Below are 16,398 nucleotides of genomic sequence, written 5' to 3'. Positions count from 1 at the left end.
ATTATTTTATTAATTTTCAATTTTTTATTTTAAAATATATTTTATAGAATAAATCAACGATTTTTTTTTTCTTATCCTATCCTGCTGGTAACCCAGCTCAAATTCAGGATAAGGATTTTAACTAGAGAAACAGGATAGGATAAGCTTCAGGATTAACTTATCATATCCTGTTGTGTCACCAAACACTGGATTGAGACAGGATATGATATAGTTATCCTATCCTGTCTCTTATCCTGTGCACCAAACGGGCCCTAAGGTTTTTGGGTTAAAGTGTGATGTCCAACTCACTTGTAGAATTGTTCTTGAACCTAATGTGTATGATCCCCGACTGCCCCCTCGTGATGACCCAACACTTATTACTTCGTGAAGTTATAGAGAGTTGACTACACTGAAGTCAATCATATTTAGACTATTTGAATAAGATTAGTCAATCTAGATTTTCAGCTCGAATTTCATATTTAAAAAAGGAAAATGCTAACGAATCCCCCGAGATACTCTTTAAGCATATTAAATAGTAGGTTTTTTTTATAATTTTTTATATGAAAGTATGTAAAGTCAACGCATTGAAAATTAAAATATTCAACTTTTTGAATAAATAGTTTCTTTTTAAATATTTCACTCGTTAGCAAGACCTTTTACAAAAAATACTCTCTCTAGTTTTAAATATAATTTTTTTTTTTACTTTTTTAGATACATTGAATGATTGATGTATCCAAACTATAATACAGACTAGAAAACTCTTCATCACTGGACCAAATCTAGTAGATTCAATTATCTAATTCCTATAAAAATAATAAAAAGTATTTTGAGTCGGTCAACTACTAGTATTTATTAGTATTACTACTCTTAATTTTTGTAGAAGATCTTTTTTACATTAGTTTTGCACACACTCCAGTCCCCTCTAACAATTATTGATCACAAATAAAAAAAACATTAAAACAAGTGTTATTGGAGGTAGTAATTGGCCCGTTGTATTGCAAAAGACAAGGAAACACAGTCCATTCATGATTAAAACATCAACAAACAAACATGGGCAGCAAAGCACATTACAACATACTATAGCATAGTTACCGTACGCGCCGACGTAAGAGCGTGACAACCCATTCTTACAACAGATAAGCATGTAATGTTTTGCACTTTCATATCTGTGTCATCACACACACAATAACACACGCACTCTTTTGTTCTTGTTCCATAGAAGCTCACAGAAAGAGAAAAAAAAAAAATCAAAAACTGTGTCTCAGAATAGAATAGAATCTCCTTCTTTGCAGCTTTTTTCCTTATTTTCTTCACCTTTTTCTTAAGGTCAGTGTTTTAATCACACTACTACTCATTATTATTATTAAATTAAATATATATATTTTATATCCTACTATGGTATTTTCTTCGGTCGTATTGAATAATTGATATATCTGGTTCAGCGAGTATTTAACAATATGATAAAAGCTTGGGAATTCAATGTATATGTGCTTACTTTCTCAACTTCCATTCACACCACTAATTTCACTGAGAATCTTAGCCGTTAAGTTTATTTACACACTCCACATACCTTTTTCTTACTTTCCTTTTATATCTTTTTTCAACCATAGTTTTCTTAAAAGTTATATTTTCAGCATTATCTCTAAAAATCCATACTTTCTAAGTAAGTTCATTCATTTTCTCAGATTTGATCCTTCTTTGTTCATGTATGATATGTTTATGCATTATTTGCTTATATAGAATAATGGGTTTATTTAAAAAATATAAAAAAATTCTTACTTTTGGTTTTCTTACTTTTGTTTTTTTGTTTGATTTTTTGAATGTCTAGTAATTATGGTTTGGTTGGTTGAACTTTTAATTCAGATTAGTTGTTGTTGTTGCTTTTTGCAGTTGATGATTAAGGTTGATTTGGGGATCAATGAGTGAGATGAGATCTACTTCACTGTTCAAGATAATGAAATTGAAAATCCATATACAAGTTCTTTTTGGATTGATGTTGATCTGTATAGTACAGTTTTCACTTGCTGCTACTAATCCCTCTGATGGTATTGATTCTTCTCTTTTCATGTCTTTTTGATTTTCTATATCTACAGTAATGCTTTGGGTTTATAATTTGTGCACATGTTTAATACCCAAATCAAAATCATGCAACCTTGCTATTTTGCTTCTGCTTCTGCTTATACCTTATAATACTTAGTTTATTTTAGGGTTAAGTTTGGATTGGCATCTAAATTGGAGGTTTTCAATTAAGCTAGGTTTATTCTATAAGTTTATAGCTGTTTAATTATGGACAAGTTACATGAGAAAGTTACATTCTTGCAAATACTTTTCGTAATGTTCAACATTTTCCTTTATGAATTGCTACTCGCAACATGTTCTTTGATTATTTTTTTATCTATATGTGGTTTATTATAATTTGATGGTTCTAAAATTTCGTAATTGTATCAGTTGCTGCAATTAATAGATTATATGCTGCATTGGGCAATCCTGTTCTTCCTGGGTGGGTTGCTAGTGCGGGAGATCCGTGCGGAGAAGCGTGGCAAGGCGTTCAATGTAATGATTCACTCATACAAGAAATGTATGTTATCTCTTTTTCTTGCTTAATTGCGATTATATCTTACAAATGTAATTGACCGTTAGCATACTTATGTATGACAGAACTCTGATTGGTGCAAATTTGGGAGGAGAACTTGGCGATAGCTTGGGAACATTTGTTTCTATCAAATCAATGTAAATAAAACTCTCTTCTCCACTCTTGCTGGCATTTATTCCCTCACCTTTTTGTGTCCCTCGACTATATGCATAGCATGGGCAAGTCCACGTGTTAGTGTATGTTGCATTCCCTGGTTTGTGAATTTCTTCTGCTTAACCTTTGTTGTTTGCTTCATGTTTTTGCGGCAGATCTCTAAGCAACAACCACATCGGAGGAATTATTCCAACAAGTTTGCCAGCTACCTTGCAAACGCTGTATGTGTTACCTACCTGTGTAATATTATCTCTTCCAACAAATTATGTATACTGACAAAATGGTTTGTACTTTCGCAGTTTTCTTTCGGGTAACCAGTTAACCGGAAGTATTCCACCCACTTTATCCACATTGACAGAACTTACTGCGTTGTGAGTTTTTCGTTTCTTCTATATTTATAATAAATTCTAACGGTAGCTGATGTTAAATGTGATACAAGTGTCTAAATTTGAATTGCCACCTTTCAGGTCTCTTAATGATAATCAGTTGACTGGGGAAATACCAGATGCCTTTCAGTCTCTTACGCGATTGACCAATCTGTAAGGCCTCATTTCAATTAATTTTTGGCGCAAACACACACATTGCCGAAATGAAACTCTTTTAGCTTCATTGTACATAAAAAATTATTTGATGTGCTACAAACTGTTATGCAGAGATTTATCTCATAATAATTTGAGTGGAGAATTGCCTCCATCTGCAGAGAATTTATCAGCTGTGACGACTTTGTGAGTGCCGTTTCTTGTTAAGGTGATTTGTATCTTTTTTATCTGTCAACCAATCTAACCTTTTCCTTCCTTGTTGGCAGAAATTTACAGAACAACAGCCTGTCTGGGACACTCGATGTTTTACAAGACCTTCCACTGACAGATTTGTACTTCTCTTGACCATGTTTCTTATAAATTTTGTATGACATTAGCTTGGTTAAATAAACAATAAGACTCTGGTTTGTAGTCATTATAGCTTTTTGGAAATTGGAATCAATATTAGGATTTGATACAATCTTTTTAGTTTTTAGACTACAGTCATTCTCTTTCTTAATATGTTGCGATTCTATCTTATTTGAACAGGAATGTTGAGAACAACCAGTTTTCTGGAGCAATACCTCCAAAGTTGTTAAGCATCACCAACTTCAGGTGAAAATTTTAAAACATAAAATATTTGCTTCTCTATCCTTATATGTGATGATTTCCTGAGTCAGATGATTGGGAAGATGGAAATGGAACTCGGTTTTTCGGACTATGTTTCCATGAAAATATCTGTGAGCCTGTTAATTCCAAATATGTGCAGTGTTGCAATTAAGTAAAATATTTTGGCATTAGGCTTTATTTTCTGCACAATTTCTGTAGCACTTGCAGTTCAAAAAAAGCAATTAATCCCAATATCATTTGTATTTTTGGTGCTTCAATAACTCATTGTGATATTTATATGCAGAAAAGATGGAAACCAATTTGACCTTACTGGTAATGATACTATAGCTCCATCTCGTCCACCTCATTCTCCAGTTACAGCATCGCCATCAGGAACTGTGGTTCCTGGGACGCCATCTTCTGGACGTGTACCTAGTGGACGTGTACCTACTACTACTAAACCGGCTGATGGACCAACTGCATCAAAAGAATCAAGTTCCGGGAAATCGAAAAAAAACACCAAAAGAGTGATATGGATAACTATTTCTGGTGTATTGGGGTTTATAATTTTGGCACTGGCACTTGTTCTCTTTCTTCCAAGATGTTGCAAAAGGGAACGAGGCGAAAGAACCTCCAAGCAACATCAGATTGGAGCATATGGAGGCGAAAGAACGAATCCTTGGAATAATGGGGCACTAGTCCAACCACCTAGTCAAACTGAGAAAGGTAAATTTACTTGTGTTTTTTGTTTCATGATTCATTTTCTAACATTTAATTTTCCCTATCCATTTTAATGATTTAACTTTCTAACTAAATTTTTATTTTTGAACAGGACCAAAAGTGGCTGTTGCAAGGCCAAAAGAGAATCCTCGAGTAGTGCAAGATGAACCAAAAATGGAAACACTGCCGAAGCTATTAAGTCACAATATAGATATGAGTGCACTAGATGTAGATTCAATGCCACCTTCACCCCCACGTCCTCCTCCACCTCCACCTCCTGCTCCACCACTTGCCGCTGAGAAGGTGATTGTCGAGCCAACCACTTCCGCTGGAGGGGCTAACATCAATCCTTCCAAAAGAAGTGTTTTTCCGCCCACCTTTGCAAAATCTTTCACCATTGCATCCCTTCAACAGTATACAAATAGCTTTTCTCAAGACAATCTTATAGGATTAGGCATGTTGGGGAGTGTATATAGAGCGGAGCTTCCTAATGGGAAGGTAAGATTGTTGCTTCTCACTTGATCTTGATTTTATATAAAATGACACAAAATGGCTTTATGTTTGTTTTCTGTCTAATTCAACTTAACTGTAATTGATTCAAATCTTGACACTTGCTCTTTCTGTATGAATTGTTAGATACTTGCTGTGAAGAAACTAGACAAGAGAGTTTCCGATCACCAAGAAGATGATGAGTTTCTTGAATTGGTAAACAATATTGACAGACTTCGGCATGCAAATATTGTCGAGCTTATCGGTTACTGCATAGAGCATGGCCAAAGGCTTCTGATCTATGAATACTGCAGTAATGGGTCGATGTACGAAGCACTTCATTCAGATGATGAATTCAAAACAACACTGTCTTGGAATGCTCGCATTCGGATAGCACTTGGAGCAGCCAGAGCCTTAGAGTAAGTCCAAGTAACCACTAAGAAAAATTATTTTCCCTAGGAATAATGCATCTTTATGTGGAACTTATGAGTCTAATACTTGGCGTTAACCTCTTTCTAGGTACTTGCATGAGCAATGTCAGCCACCTGTTATACACAGAAATTTCAAGTCTGCTAACATTCTCCTCGATGAAGATCTATCCGTGCGTGTATCTGATTGTGGTTTGGCTCCATTAATAACTAAAGGCTCTGTACGTCAGGTAAGAGAGTATGAGATAAAAAAAATGTTTCTGCATTACGAGGGAAACAGTACAAATTTTTTTTTCAAGAAAAAACATTGATGTGCTGTGGAGGAATGTTAAACGTTCCTTCTTTCACCATTGTTTTGCAAAGGAATTTGCATTACAGCAATCTGATAACATTCATACAATTTCAGCTCTCAGGGCAGCTGCTAGCAGCTTATGGATACGGGGCTCCAGAATTTGAGTCAGGAATTTATACTTACCAGAGTGATGTGTACAGCTTTGGAGTGGTTATGTTAGAACTTTTGACCGGTCGTCAGTCCTATGACAGGTAAGACCCTTTAGATATAATACTTTAGCATATATTTTCGGCTTTTCGCGGACTTCAATTAATGTACTGTGTAAATCTTGTACAGGAAACGCCCTCGAGGTGAGCAGTTTCTTGTAAGATGGGCAATTACTCAACTTCATGATATTGATGCATTATCAAGGATGGTTGATCCTTCTCTAAATGGAGCTTACCCTGCCAAATCTTTGTCAAATTTCGCAGACATTATTTCTAGATGTGTTCAGGTAAGCTATTCAGTATTTCAGTCCGAAGGATCTGGATTCCCTGATATAGGTGAACAACACATTTCACGTAATAAATGATCTCGACCGTTAATTTGAGATCAAATGGCTCAAATTACACAATAGCTAAATCACTTTTAAATGGTCTTTGCCATTGATTCAATCGAACAGTCGAGATTAAAAACTGCGTGAGAGTGAGACAGTTGCAACATAGAATATGTTTCCGAATCTTGCATAGTTTACTGATTTATGTCATGTAACTGATTTTCTTTTCTTGTATATAATCTAATGCAGTCGGAGCCGGAATTTAGGCCAGCAATGTCCGAGGTTGTCTTGTACTTGCTAAATATGATAAGGAGGGATTCTCAACAAAATGAATCAAATGAAAGATGATAATGATATTTGGATATATGAATGAATTGCAAGAAGAATTTACCTCAGCTATTGAAGACATGCATTTCATCACATCCTAAGGAGGGTTTGTGATGAAATACTAACCATCCAATATTCACATGCCAAGCTATGCATTATGCAAGGTGCTTTATCCAATCAGCTTCAGAGAATTATTATAGGCACCAATACCCTTGTATTTATTTTATATATAAATAAATATTTATTTTATAATTTAATGTGTGATAATTTTCATGGTTGATTAATTAAACCATGCCACGTTATCCTGGTAATTGACCCATTCAATTTGATGATTGTTCCATAAAGCTGATGATGGAATATGATTCTGTAGCGTATCTTAGTTATTTTAATTTATTATTATGTCCATTCTTTGTGATGAAATGAAATTTTGATAATTCTTGTGTCTATTATAATATTTTAATTATATTATATATTTTTTTTAATTATAATAAAATTAGAAATCTATGATTGAAAATATTTTAATTAGCAAGAGGAATAAAAAAAATAATAAAAAAAAACACTAGAAACTGAGCATCACCATGCATTGAATGATAACTAACATACATACATTACATACATAACAACATGCATGAAAACTTTGCTCTCATCCATCAATCCATCATTTCTCCTTCCTTCTCTTTCAGTTAGCTTTCATTCTCTCCCACAACAAACTAACAAACAAATCTCTTCTTCCCTTCTTTTTCTATCATCGTCATCATTTCCATTCTCATCAAAATTCTCGTAGCAGTAGTATCCATTTTTTCCTCCATCAAATCTATCCATCAAATCCCATGACTAACTACGATACCAATCCCTTCGCTGAAGAAGAGGTTAATCCTTTCGCCGTAAGTTTCTTCTTGTTCACATCCGATTCTGTATTTCATCTGCATTCTGTTCACAACATTCATCAATTAATCGAATCAACCAAAATATTCCCAATGTTGCTAAATTAGATACAAATGTGCTTCCTGTTAGAACATAATGTATCTTTTAGAATTAGACTCTGGTTTATTTTTCGTTCATGTGTAATTATCTTGAATATATATTATGTAAGATCTATTATATGTTTAATTATTTATCGAGAAATGATATTTTGATATCAAAATTTTGATGGTTATGTGTATTGTTTGAAGTGCGTTTAAGGTGCAGAAGATAAAAAGTAAGAGAGATAAATATAAATATATACGATATAAGATTTTGATGAATATGTTTTTTTGTGTGGAGTAATTAAACTTAAACATGATTAGTGTCATGAAATCAATTGAAATGGATCATAGATATAAACAAATTTCATTTTGATTAATAATAATATTAGGATGGAGTTCCTAAAGGAAAAGGTTCAGGGCGACATGGTGGAGGTGCATTCTACACTACTGTGAGCTCTCCTGTTCATCTCACTTCTATCATTGTGTATATCAGCTTACAATACTTTATTTAATCATATCCATGACAAAGGATGCATCATCTTGTTTTAATTTCTGATATGTATCATCTGTATTTGGATTAAGCATGAGTGTTGCATAGTTTATGTAATCTTAAACTTGAATAATACCTAGAACTAGAAAGATCGAAATTTTTATTTGTTTGCACTTAGTGTATGTTTGGATGAGTGGTAAGTTTGGCAAATTTACGGTGACAACATGATTTTGGTGAAGCTTTAAGGTGTAATTTTTGCAAAAATTATGGCATCTCGTTGTAATTGTTCTCCGTTCAGTCTCATATATAAACATATAAACAAAAGTTGACGTTTTAGATTCATTGAAACCATGATGTATCTGGTCTGTAATATAGACTATATATATCACTTTTTCAATGAATCTAAAAAGTTAATTTTTGCTAATATATATGAAACTGAAGGGAGTAAGTCTGTCAATGTCACGGTGAATTCAAACATATACTAAATCATGGTATCACCTTTTTCATTCATTAATAATGATTACCTTTCAACATTTATTTTACCCTTTAATTTTACATTTTACAGAACCCGGGAAGTGCAAAGCTCTCACCCCTTCCTCATGAGCCACATGATCGCGGGACAACTGTTGACATTGCTCTTGATTTGCCAAAGGTAGAGACTGAATGATCAAAATGTTGAAGTAAATGTCAAAATTATGATGCTATAGTGTTTGTTGCTGATAAAAATTTAATTACATTTTTTTATAACTTTAGGACCTCAAAGCAAAGGAAAAGGAACTTCAAGCTAGAGAGGCTGAATTGAAAAGAAGAGAACAGGTAATTCATGTTGATCTCTTGCTTAAATGCTTTGACCCCAATTCTCATTTTATTAAGTTAGTTAACTTGTTTAGTAAGATTCAGTATAATATGTTGTTATTTTAAGACTATGTAGCTAACTATATTTATTAATGAATGATTCTATCAATTATAAGTAAATTTAACATCAATAAATGACTAATACTTTAGTTCAGCTTTGAGTTTATGAGCTGAATAAGCAGTCATATCATACCTTCAATTCCAAATTAGTTCACTTTGTTCATGTTGGTTCAGTTTTCTCTGCTATTGATTTGTGTATATGGACATTTATTATTGTAATTAGGTAACTCATGATCTAGTGATGTTTTGCAGGAGCTAAAAAGAAAGGAAGATGCTATAGCGCGAGGTATTTTAATTTCATCTATACTTATAGAAGTTAACAGGAATAATGCCTTCATTTTAGTGGTTTACATTTTTATTTTGCAGCTGGAATAGTTATTGAGGAAAAAAATTGGCCACCTGTTTTCCCTCTCATTCATCATGACATTGCAAAGGAAATACCGATACATCTTCAAGCGATCCAATATGTTGCGTTTACAACATGGTTGGGTACGTTGAAGTCCTTTATATCTTGTCAAAGGTTGTATTTAAGTGACAACAACTATTTGTTTTTTGATCTTTGGTTGAAAAGGCGGTTTCATATAATTTTTGTATTCATACATATGCTCAAAACCATAACTGAAATTAAAAGTTATTTGAACTTTAAAGTACTCAATCCTTTTGCTTCATGTGCTTTAATAGTTTAGTATCTTTGACATAAGCTATAATTGTTATACTTATATGCTAGTAAATAAAATGCCTATGCACTTAGTATTTTAAGTCCTTTCTATCCAACTATTTAAAATATTGCTTCCTTTGTGGCGAAGAAAACTATCACAAATTCATTATAACTGTTAGATCTTCTATATGTTGGAATACATGAGTGGATAAAAATGAAAAAGAACCTTCTACAGTTGCAATTCTCCTGCGTTATGTTCTTCTTAGTATTTTTTTCGTGATAAATAGAATTTTCGGAAAGTAAATCTTTATGCATATGCACATGGACATTTATGCAGTCCTGTGACAATGTTTTGTGGCCATATGAGATATCATTCTCTATGTACATTGGCAATTCATTATTAATCTTAGATAAAATTAGGCATTTCGATGCAAACACATGCTTCTGTTTCTAAATAGAAGTACTGTTTCTCAGTTTCTTCAACAAATAATGGAAATTAGGAAGCAACCATTATGTCATTGATGGCAGTTTCAAGATATTTATAAATATTTCTGAAAGAAAATCTCATATACTTAATGCTATACGGAGTATATGGAGTTTCATTTTGGTCATTAAATTCATCCTTGAACTTTGCAACAATCTGCAGGTTTGATTTTTTGTCTGACATTTAATATTGCGGCTGTTACAGTAGCTTGGCTCAAAGGAGAAGGTTTGTGTTATATCTTATGATCGATTATAGTAGGCATGTAGCCATGTTGTTATTCACACAAATTTGTTTTACCATGTAGGACTGTCAATTTGGTTTCTTTCTATCATATACTTTATTTCCGGTGTTCCTGCATCCTATGTGATGTGGTATCGTCCTCTTTATCGTGCTACGAGGTATATTTCCATATGATTCAATCCAATTTTTCTGGTTTGACATGTTTTTGTTTTATAATTCTGTGCGTCTCCTGTTACAGGACGGACAGTGCTCTTAAGTTCGGCTGGTTTTTCATATGTTACTCGGCAAGTTTTATATTCCTAGCAGTAACTATTCATTCTGTGCTTATTTTTCTAAGTGTTCTTAATTTTTTTCCCCCCATTTTCTCCAAGCAGTTCCACGTTCTATTTTGTGTTTTGGCTGCAGTTGCACCTCCACTTGTCTTCAAAGGAAAATCTCTCACGTGAGTTTCCTTCTAATCTTTTCATTCCTTTTATTTAACATGCCGCCTAATGTCCTTGAATCCTTGATCATTATATTATGGCAATCATTTTTCTTTCTTGTTAAGAAGTCTTACATCAGTTGCGAGATGACCTGAATGTGTGTTTATAAAGTAGAGGCAATCCTCACCATACAAACCGGTTTTGTAGGGTTGAGTTAGGCCTAATACTCAATTCTAAGATTTCTAATTGTGCTTGTCGATCAAATTAATGGTTATGTTGTTAACAGAGGTATACTGCCTGCACTTGAGATCCTGACCTACAATCCAATGCTTGGGGTATGTTCCAACTTCTAGTTGAGTTATTGCACCGGCTTCTTGATAAGGAGTCGTAATAAAAAGTTTGATATCATTTTATCCCTAAAGCAGGTTTTATTTCCATGTCTTGACAAGCAATGGTTATACTTTCAAATGATATAGTAACTGTAATTCTTGTGCTGAATGGCAGATACTCTACCTTATTGGATGTGGTTTTTTCACCATTGAATCACTGCTGAGCATATGGGTTATTCAGGTTTTCTTAATAATATAATATAACATATCTATTCTCTTGAATCTACTCCTACTTGTTTGATGGTTGATTTATATTTGCAGCAAGTATACATGTACTTCCGCGGCAGTGGGAAAGCTGCGCAGATGAAACGGGAAGCTACAATGGGGGCCATGATGCATGCTCTATGAGAATATGACATACTGGGGTGATAAAATGTGGAAAGTGGCATTTGCAACTTTGTTTCCCTCAGTTATCAGTTCCTTGCACCTTTTGCTTTGGATGTTATTCCCTAGGTTTTTTTTTGGCCTTGCATTTGAGTCAAACTGGAAGATTAAGATAGAAACTGTAGTTGTTCATACATAGGATATGTTTCCTTGATGTATAACTTGTTTTTCATAGAATATTGTTCATATTAATATTGACAATTACAGTTCTGATTTTACATGTTACAGCAGAAATGTTGTCGACAGTATGTATCGATCAGGAATTGGCTATCTGCAAAGACGACCCTTCGGAAATTGCAGTCCTGTGTTTGGAAATTTCCCTCATTCATACGATCGGAATATATATCCTTGGATTGACCGGTCCAACAATTCCAAATTTTAAATTTTGTTTTATAATTTAAAATATTGAACTTGAATTTGAACAGTATAATCATAATCGAACAATCACCGATATCTCAAATGCGTGAATGTGAGAATGCATGACTGCAGCAGAGGAGCCGAGTCAGAACACTTAGATCATAGATGCACTTGTTAGTTAGGTACTTAGGTATATGGTTAATGGTTGTATAATTGATGACAATGATAAAAACAGTGTATATTGTTGACAAATCAAGTATTAATAACTATACAAGATGATTTCAACGGAGAATTAAATTCAAATTTTGTCGAACAAATGGTCGATCTTAAATGAAGTTCATTAACCACTTCAACCACTGTATCATCTCATTTTTTATTATCTTCTTTTATCTTTTACTTCTATCCTTTTAAATTTATTGTCTCAACCAAACCAAGTGGAAGAGAGTAGTAAGAAATAAAGGATACTTATTTTATATTACTGTAGTACAGTATACAGCACTAGTAATTTGATTAAGAATATACTGTACTATACATGGCACACTGGGACATATTAAGGCAAAAATAGCAAACTGACCTAACCAACTGCCACCAAACTTATTAATCAGGTCCTACACACATTTATTAAACCTCCGGTCCTCTTGACCTCCACATGTTGCAAATTCTGTTGCTCATCCACCCTTTCCAAACTACTTGACCCTCCCAGATAAAAAAAAAAAAAAAACTTTAAATAAATCATATAAGTTGGTAATTGACTTGCTCATATCTACAAAGGCGCGTGAATTCAATTCACACGGTCGATGTAAGTATCTTTTTTGGTGGATTATTCGTAAATACATATATAATTCTTTGAATTTTAAGGTCTTTTTGAGAGAATCTGTAGACCCAATTTACTTACAGTAAAAAAAAATTATATATAAAATAAATAAAAATCGAACTATAAACACACTTTATGCTACAAAAAAAAAGGTCATGTCATAAAATTCACATCTTCATTACTAAGAAAGCTCATTAACATTATGAGCCTCAACTAACTTATTGGCAGCTTCAATATCATATTTATTTTGCTATATTTATACACACATTACCTCTCCTCTTCTATCACATTTCAAAATTAGAAAACTAAGGCACATCAAAAAAAGAAGAGAAGAATGGTGTGCTTTTGTTTTCTTGTAGACCAGACAAAGGAGATGCAGAGGAGCAAGCCGGCAGCGGGGATCTGCTCACGGTGCGGCGGTTGTGCTAGCGTGGCGGATATGAAGACGGCTACAAGGTTTTGCTATGTTCCATTTTATTGCAAATCATGGAAAGCCATTGTTTGCACATTTTGTGGAGCTGTTCTTCGTTCTTACCATCACTAAGATACTATAAGTAGGTATTAGTACTAGATTAATAAGATTAGTTATCATTAGTAGTAGATTAGTAGATAAGGTTGGTAGCTACCGGCTACTTTTTAATTGTGCTAACACATGGATATTGTGAATGGTCCATGATCATAAGATCTTGAAGTTTCAACCTCCAACTCTTTCTATATTAATTTATTTTTTTACTTGTTCTTTAAGTTGGAAGTTGGAACTTATTTTCAACAAATTTAGCTTCTATATATGTACTTTGTTTTGGTAAGTTAATCCAAATAACGTTAACATATTCTTATTGTGTGTAATTTCTTCTTTAAATATATTTTTCTTATGCTTCTCATCAAATGGAGTCACTCCTAAACTAAGATATTGAATTTGTAACTTGATAGAGTTCAAACTTCAAACCCATTGCAAAAAAATAAATTAATTATAAAATGATTATTTGTGTACTTTAATAATCATGCTCTTCTTCTTCAATTAAAAAATAATGTATGATTTTTGTGGTGGCCTAACTCCTAAGTAAGATACACAACTAAAAATATATATAAAGAAGAAAGAACGTTGCAATTATAGTATATTGTAATATTGTAAATGAGTTACCAAATCCACACAATAACTAGCCTCTTGGGGGGCAAGCATCTCAATCAAGAATTGGTAGAAGGTTAAAAACCTTTTGGTTGGAGAGGTTTTATTTTAGATATGATATAAAAGTTAGATATTCTAAAGATAGTTGACACTATTTTGTCAAAAAAATAGAAAGATAGTTGAAACTATTAAAGCCATAATTAATTTAACAGAAATGAGAATTGAACACAATTCAGTCATTTTAATTTAATTAAATATATATCGTGATAGATAGATTCAAGTCTCAAGTCAATATGACGTCATAAAAGACAACTCATATTTCAGCACACATTACATTACAATGACCTCAATTATAATAAAATCTTTTGATCAATATGTCATCTATATCGACTTTAAACGCATCTGAACTTCTTAAACCTGACATGTGGTCATATCCCATGTTAGTCATCGCATCCGCATAGACATTTGCTTCCCGGTAAAAATGACCCTATAACGAGTTCACACAAGTTTTAACCCTTCAACAACTCTCCAAAGCTCTGCTAGCATTGCATCTATCCAAAAATTTTAGAAAAGCCACACTTCCAAACACCTATGTTGTCTCTTATTATCCCACCACAAGCCGCACTCGTCATTTTTACTAGCACCATCGGTATTCAAACTAACCCACCCATGAGCTAGATAGCTCTCGCTACATAACACTCGTTATTTTGTACCTTTAGCCAAAAATCACTTTTAAGTTCATTAGAAGAGTTATGTATTTGATTTATATTATGGACTAAATACAACGATTTTTCAAAGAATTTAAAAACTGATTTTTTACTCATGACAGTGATCGGAAAAAGTATGTAGGGACTAGGGACAATTTTTTTTTTCAATAAAAATTTCATATAACTAAAGACGAAAGGAATAATCGCACAGCTAGAGCAAAGGGGGTCTCCATTAAATACTCAACCCCTTCAAGTTGAAGTTGACAAAGGGAGGTTGATGTTTGTCTGTCAAAAATAAAACAGACAAAGGCACCTTAATGCAATGCCCTTCCTTTTGGGGAACCCCGTACGCTCTCACCACCAACCCATGACATTTATTTACCATTACTCCGAAGCAATGTTTTAAGAATCGGACCGGAGGTCGAACCGTTGTGACCTTCGGTTCAAGGTTCAACCGGTCGGATTGGTTCAACCGTTATTAAACCGTTTACATTAAACCGTTCATATAATTTTGAAATCTGAACTTATTTTACCATAAAAAAATAAAAATACATTTAACTCTTGTATAGAAAATGAAATTTACATTTCCACGCTATAGTGGGAGGAACCCTCGCCTTACGGCCAATTTTGTAGGGTTTGAGTTAGACCAAATATAAAATCCTAATATAGTGGAGGGTTCATTGTTAAAATTTACCACTTTTTCTTTTATGCAAATACCAAGAAATGAGAGCCATGTGTTTTCACTTTTCATTCAAATAAGGTAAACATGAGAATTATACATGCTTGGAAAGTTGAGTAAAATTCATAATCAGAGACTGAAATAAAAAGGTATAAAGAGTTGCATTTGTTTATTTATTTTGATATTTGTTAAACTTCGTTAACTGAAATTTATGTATCACCGCAGAGCGAGAATCCAAATGTAGAATTATGGGCTGATAGTGTCTCCTTACAACCATTCACCAGAAAGCAATGGAGATCACACCAAGACAACAGCATTGAGAGGGTAAACTAATGTTTCTTATATTATTTTAATATAGACGCGAGTGATTTGCACCAGCAGAAGAATCATTGCTTTTCTCACCGACCGATACAAGCGTGTTCTTGTCAAGAGGAATTAACTCAATAGCAAACCAAATTGCATAATGAAAATCATTAGTAGAAGTATAGCAGAGAAAAAGATATTATAACAAGTTTTGCGATTTATAACCTGCAGGTACGTAAGAGCAGGGTGAGATTCCAGGTAACTCATCCAAACAAAACTGCGTTGGAAGGAGCAACAGTTGTTATCAAAATAAAGAGTAAAAAAGTATTTAATCCATAATCAATAGCCATCTATTATGGATTAAATACTTTTTTACTCTTTATAAATATATTATATATCAACTTTATATTTAGCTATTTTAAATTTTTGTTTAAATTTAATCTCTCTAAATATATTACTTTCAATTTCAATCCCTATTTTCTTATAGAATTTGAGTTTCATGTTCAAAATTACTTATTTTGATGACATATCATTATCACTTAAAAGTATTGTTAACTTAATTTTTTTTTTTTGTTACAATTAACTTAATTACTTAACTACTATTTATCTTTAATTTAATGTTATGGATAAATAAATAAAAATTAAATAATAAATTGTGAAATCATTAAACTAATGAAATTTTAATGTCTTAATAATGACAAGAAAAAGGTCATTTTGAACATAAAACACAAATTTTTGTAAAAAAACACTATGGACTGAAATTGAAAGTTCGTATACTTAAAGGGACAAAAGTTTGATTTTTTTTTTTATAAAAAAAATATT

General features: G+C 33.0%; 3 protein-coding genes across 6 annotated transcripts; all 3 read left to right on the top strand.

Annotated features, from left to right (window-relative positions):
- The first annotated feature begins 1,142 nt into the window (after window positions 1-1,142).
- Window positions 1,143-7,077, top strand: LOC123897871 (protein STRUBBELIG-RECEPTOR FAMILY 3-like). 4 transcript variants are annotated; one of them, XM_045948665.1, is made up of 17 exons: window positions 1,143-1,305; window positions 1,882-2,024; window positions 2,428-2,557; window positions 2,638-2,709; window positions 2,881-2,946; window positions 3,025-3,096; window positions 3,193-3,264; window positions 3,379-3,450; window positions 3,531-3,596; window positions 3,793-3,858; window positions 4,157-4,578; window positions 4,685-5,070; window positions 5,209-5,480; window positions 5,581-5,719; window positions 5,896-6,032; window positions 6,118-6,274; window positions 6,566-7,077. In XM_045948665.1, the coding sequence occupies exons 2-17, from the start codon at window positions 1,898-1,900 to the stop codon at window positions 6,662-6,664; spliced, it is 2,355 nt and encodes a 784-aa protein (XP_045804621.1). In that variant the 5' UTR covers window positions 1,143-1,305; window positions 1,882-1,897; the 3' UTR covers window positions 6,665-7,077. The 4 variants fall into 4 exon arrangements, with proteins under 4 accessions (XP_045804621.1, XP_045804620.1, XP_045804623.1 ...); XM_045948664.1 differs by having other exon boundaries at window positions 1,870-2,024; XM_045948667.1 differs by lacking the exon at window positions 1,143-1,305 and adding an exon at window positions 1,481-1,642.
- Window positions 7,078-7,284: 207 nt separating this feature from the next.
- Window positions 7,285-11,600, top strand: LOC123897872 (secretory carrier-associated membrane protein 1-like). Its single transcript, XM_045948668.1, has 13 exons — window positions 7,285-7,527; window positions 7,998-8,057; window positions 8,664-8,750; window positions 8,852-8,914; window positions 9,266-9,299; window positions 9,380-9,502; window positions 10,318-10,380; window positions 10,460-10,553; window positions 10,634-10,679; window positions 10,770-10,837; window positions 11,104-11,152; window positions 11,322-11,387; window positions 11,468-11,600. The coding sequence occupies exons 1-13, from the start codon at window positions 7,474-7,476 to the stop codon at window positions 11,552-11,554; spliced, it is 894 nt and encodes a 297-aa protein (XP_045804624.1). The 5' UTR covers window positions 7,285-7,473; the 3' UTR covers window positions 11,555-11,600.
- Window positions 11,601-13,017: 1,417 nt separating this feature from the next.
- Window positions 13,018-13,591, top strand: LOC123897873. The gene has a single exon (XM_045948669.1). The coding sequence runs from the start codon at window positions 13,096-13,098 to the stop codon at window positions 13,303-13,305; it is 210 nt and encodes a 69-aa protein (XP_045804625.1). The 5' UTR covers window positions 13,018-13,095; the 3' UTR covers window positions 13,306-13,591.
- The last annotated feature ends 2,807 nt before the right edge of the window (window positions 13,592-16,398 follow it).

This window comes from Trifolium pratense, linkage group LG7 (assembly GCF_020283565.1).
Source record: "Trifolium pratense cultivar HEN17-A07 linkage group LG7, ARS_RC_1.1, whole genome shotgun sequence".
In the NCBI taxonomy this organism is placed as follows: Eukaryota; Viridiplantae; Streptophyta; class Magnoliopsida; order Fabales; family Fabaceae; genus Trifolium; species Trifolium pratense.
Note: the sequence above shows the minus strand (reverse complement) of the source record. Positions and strands in the feature narration are given on the sequence as shown.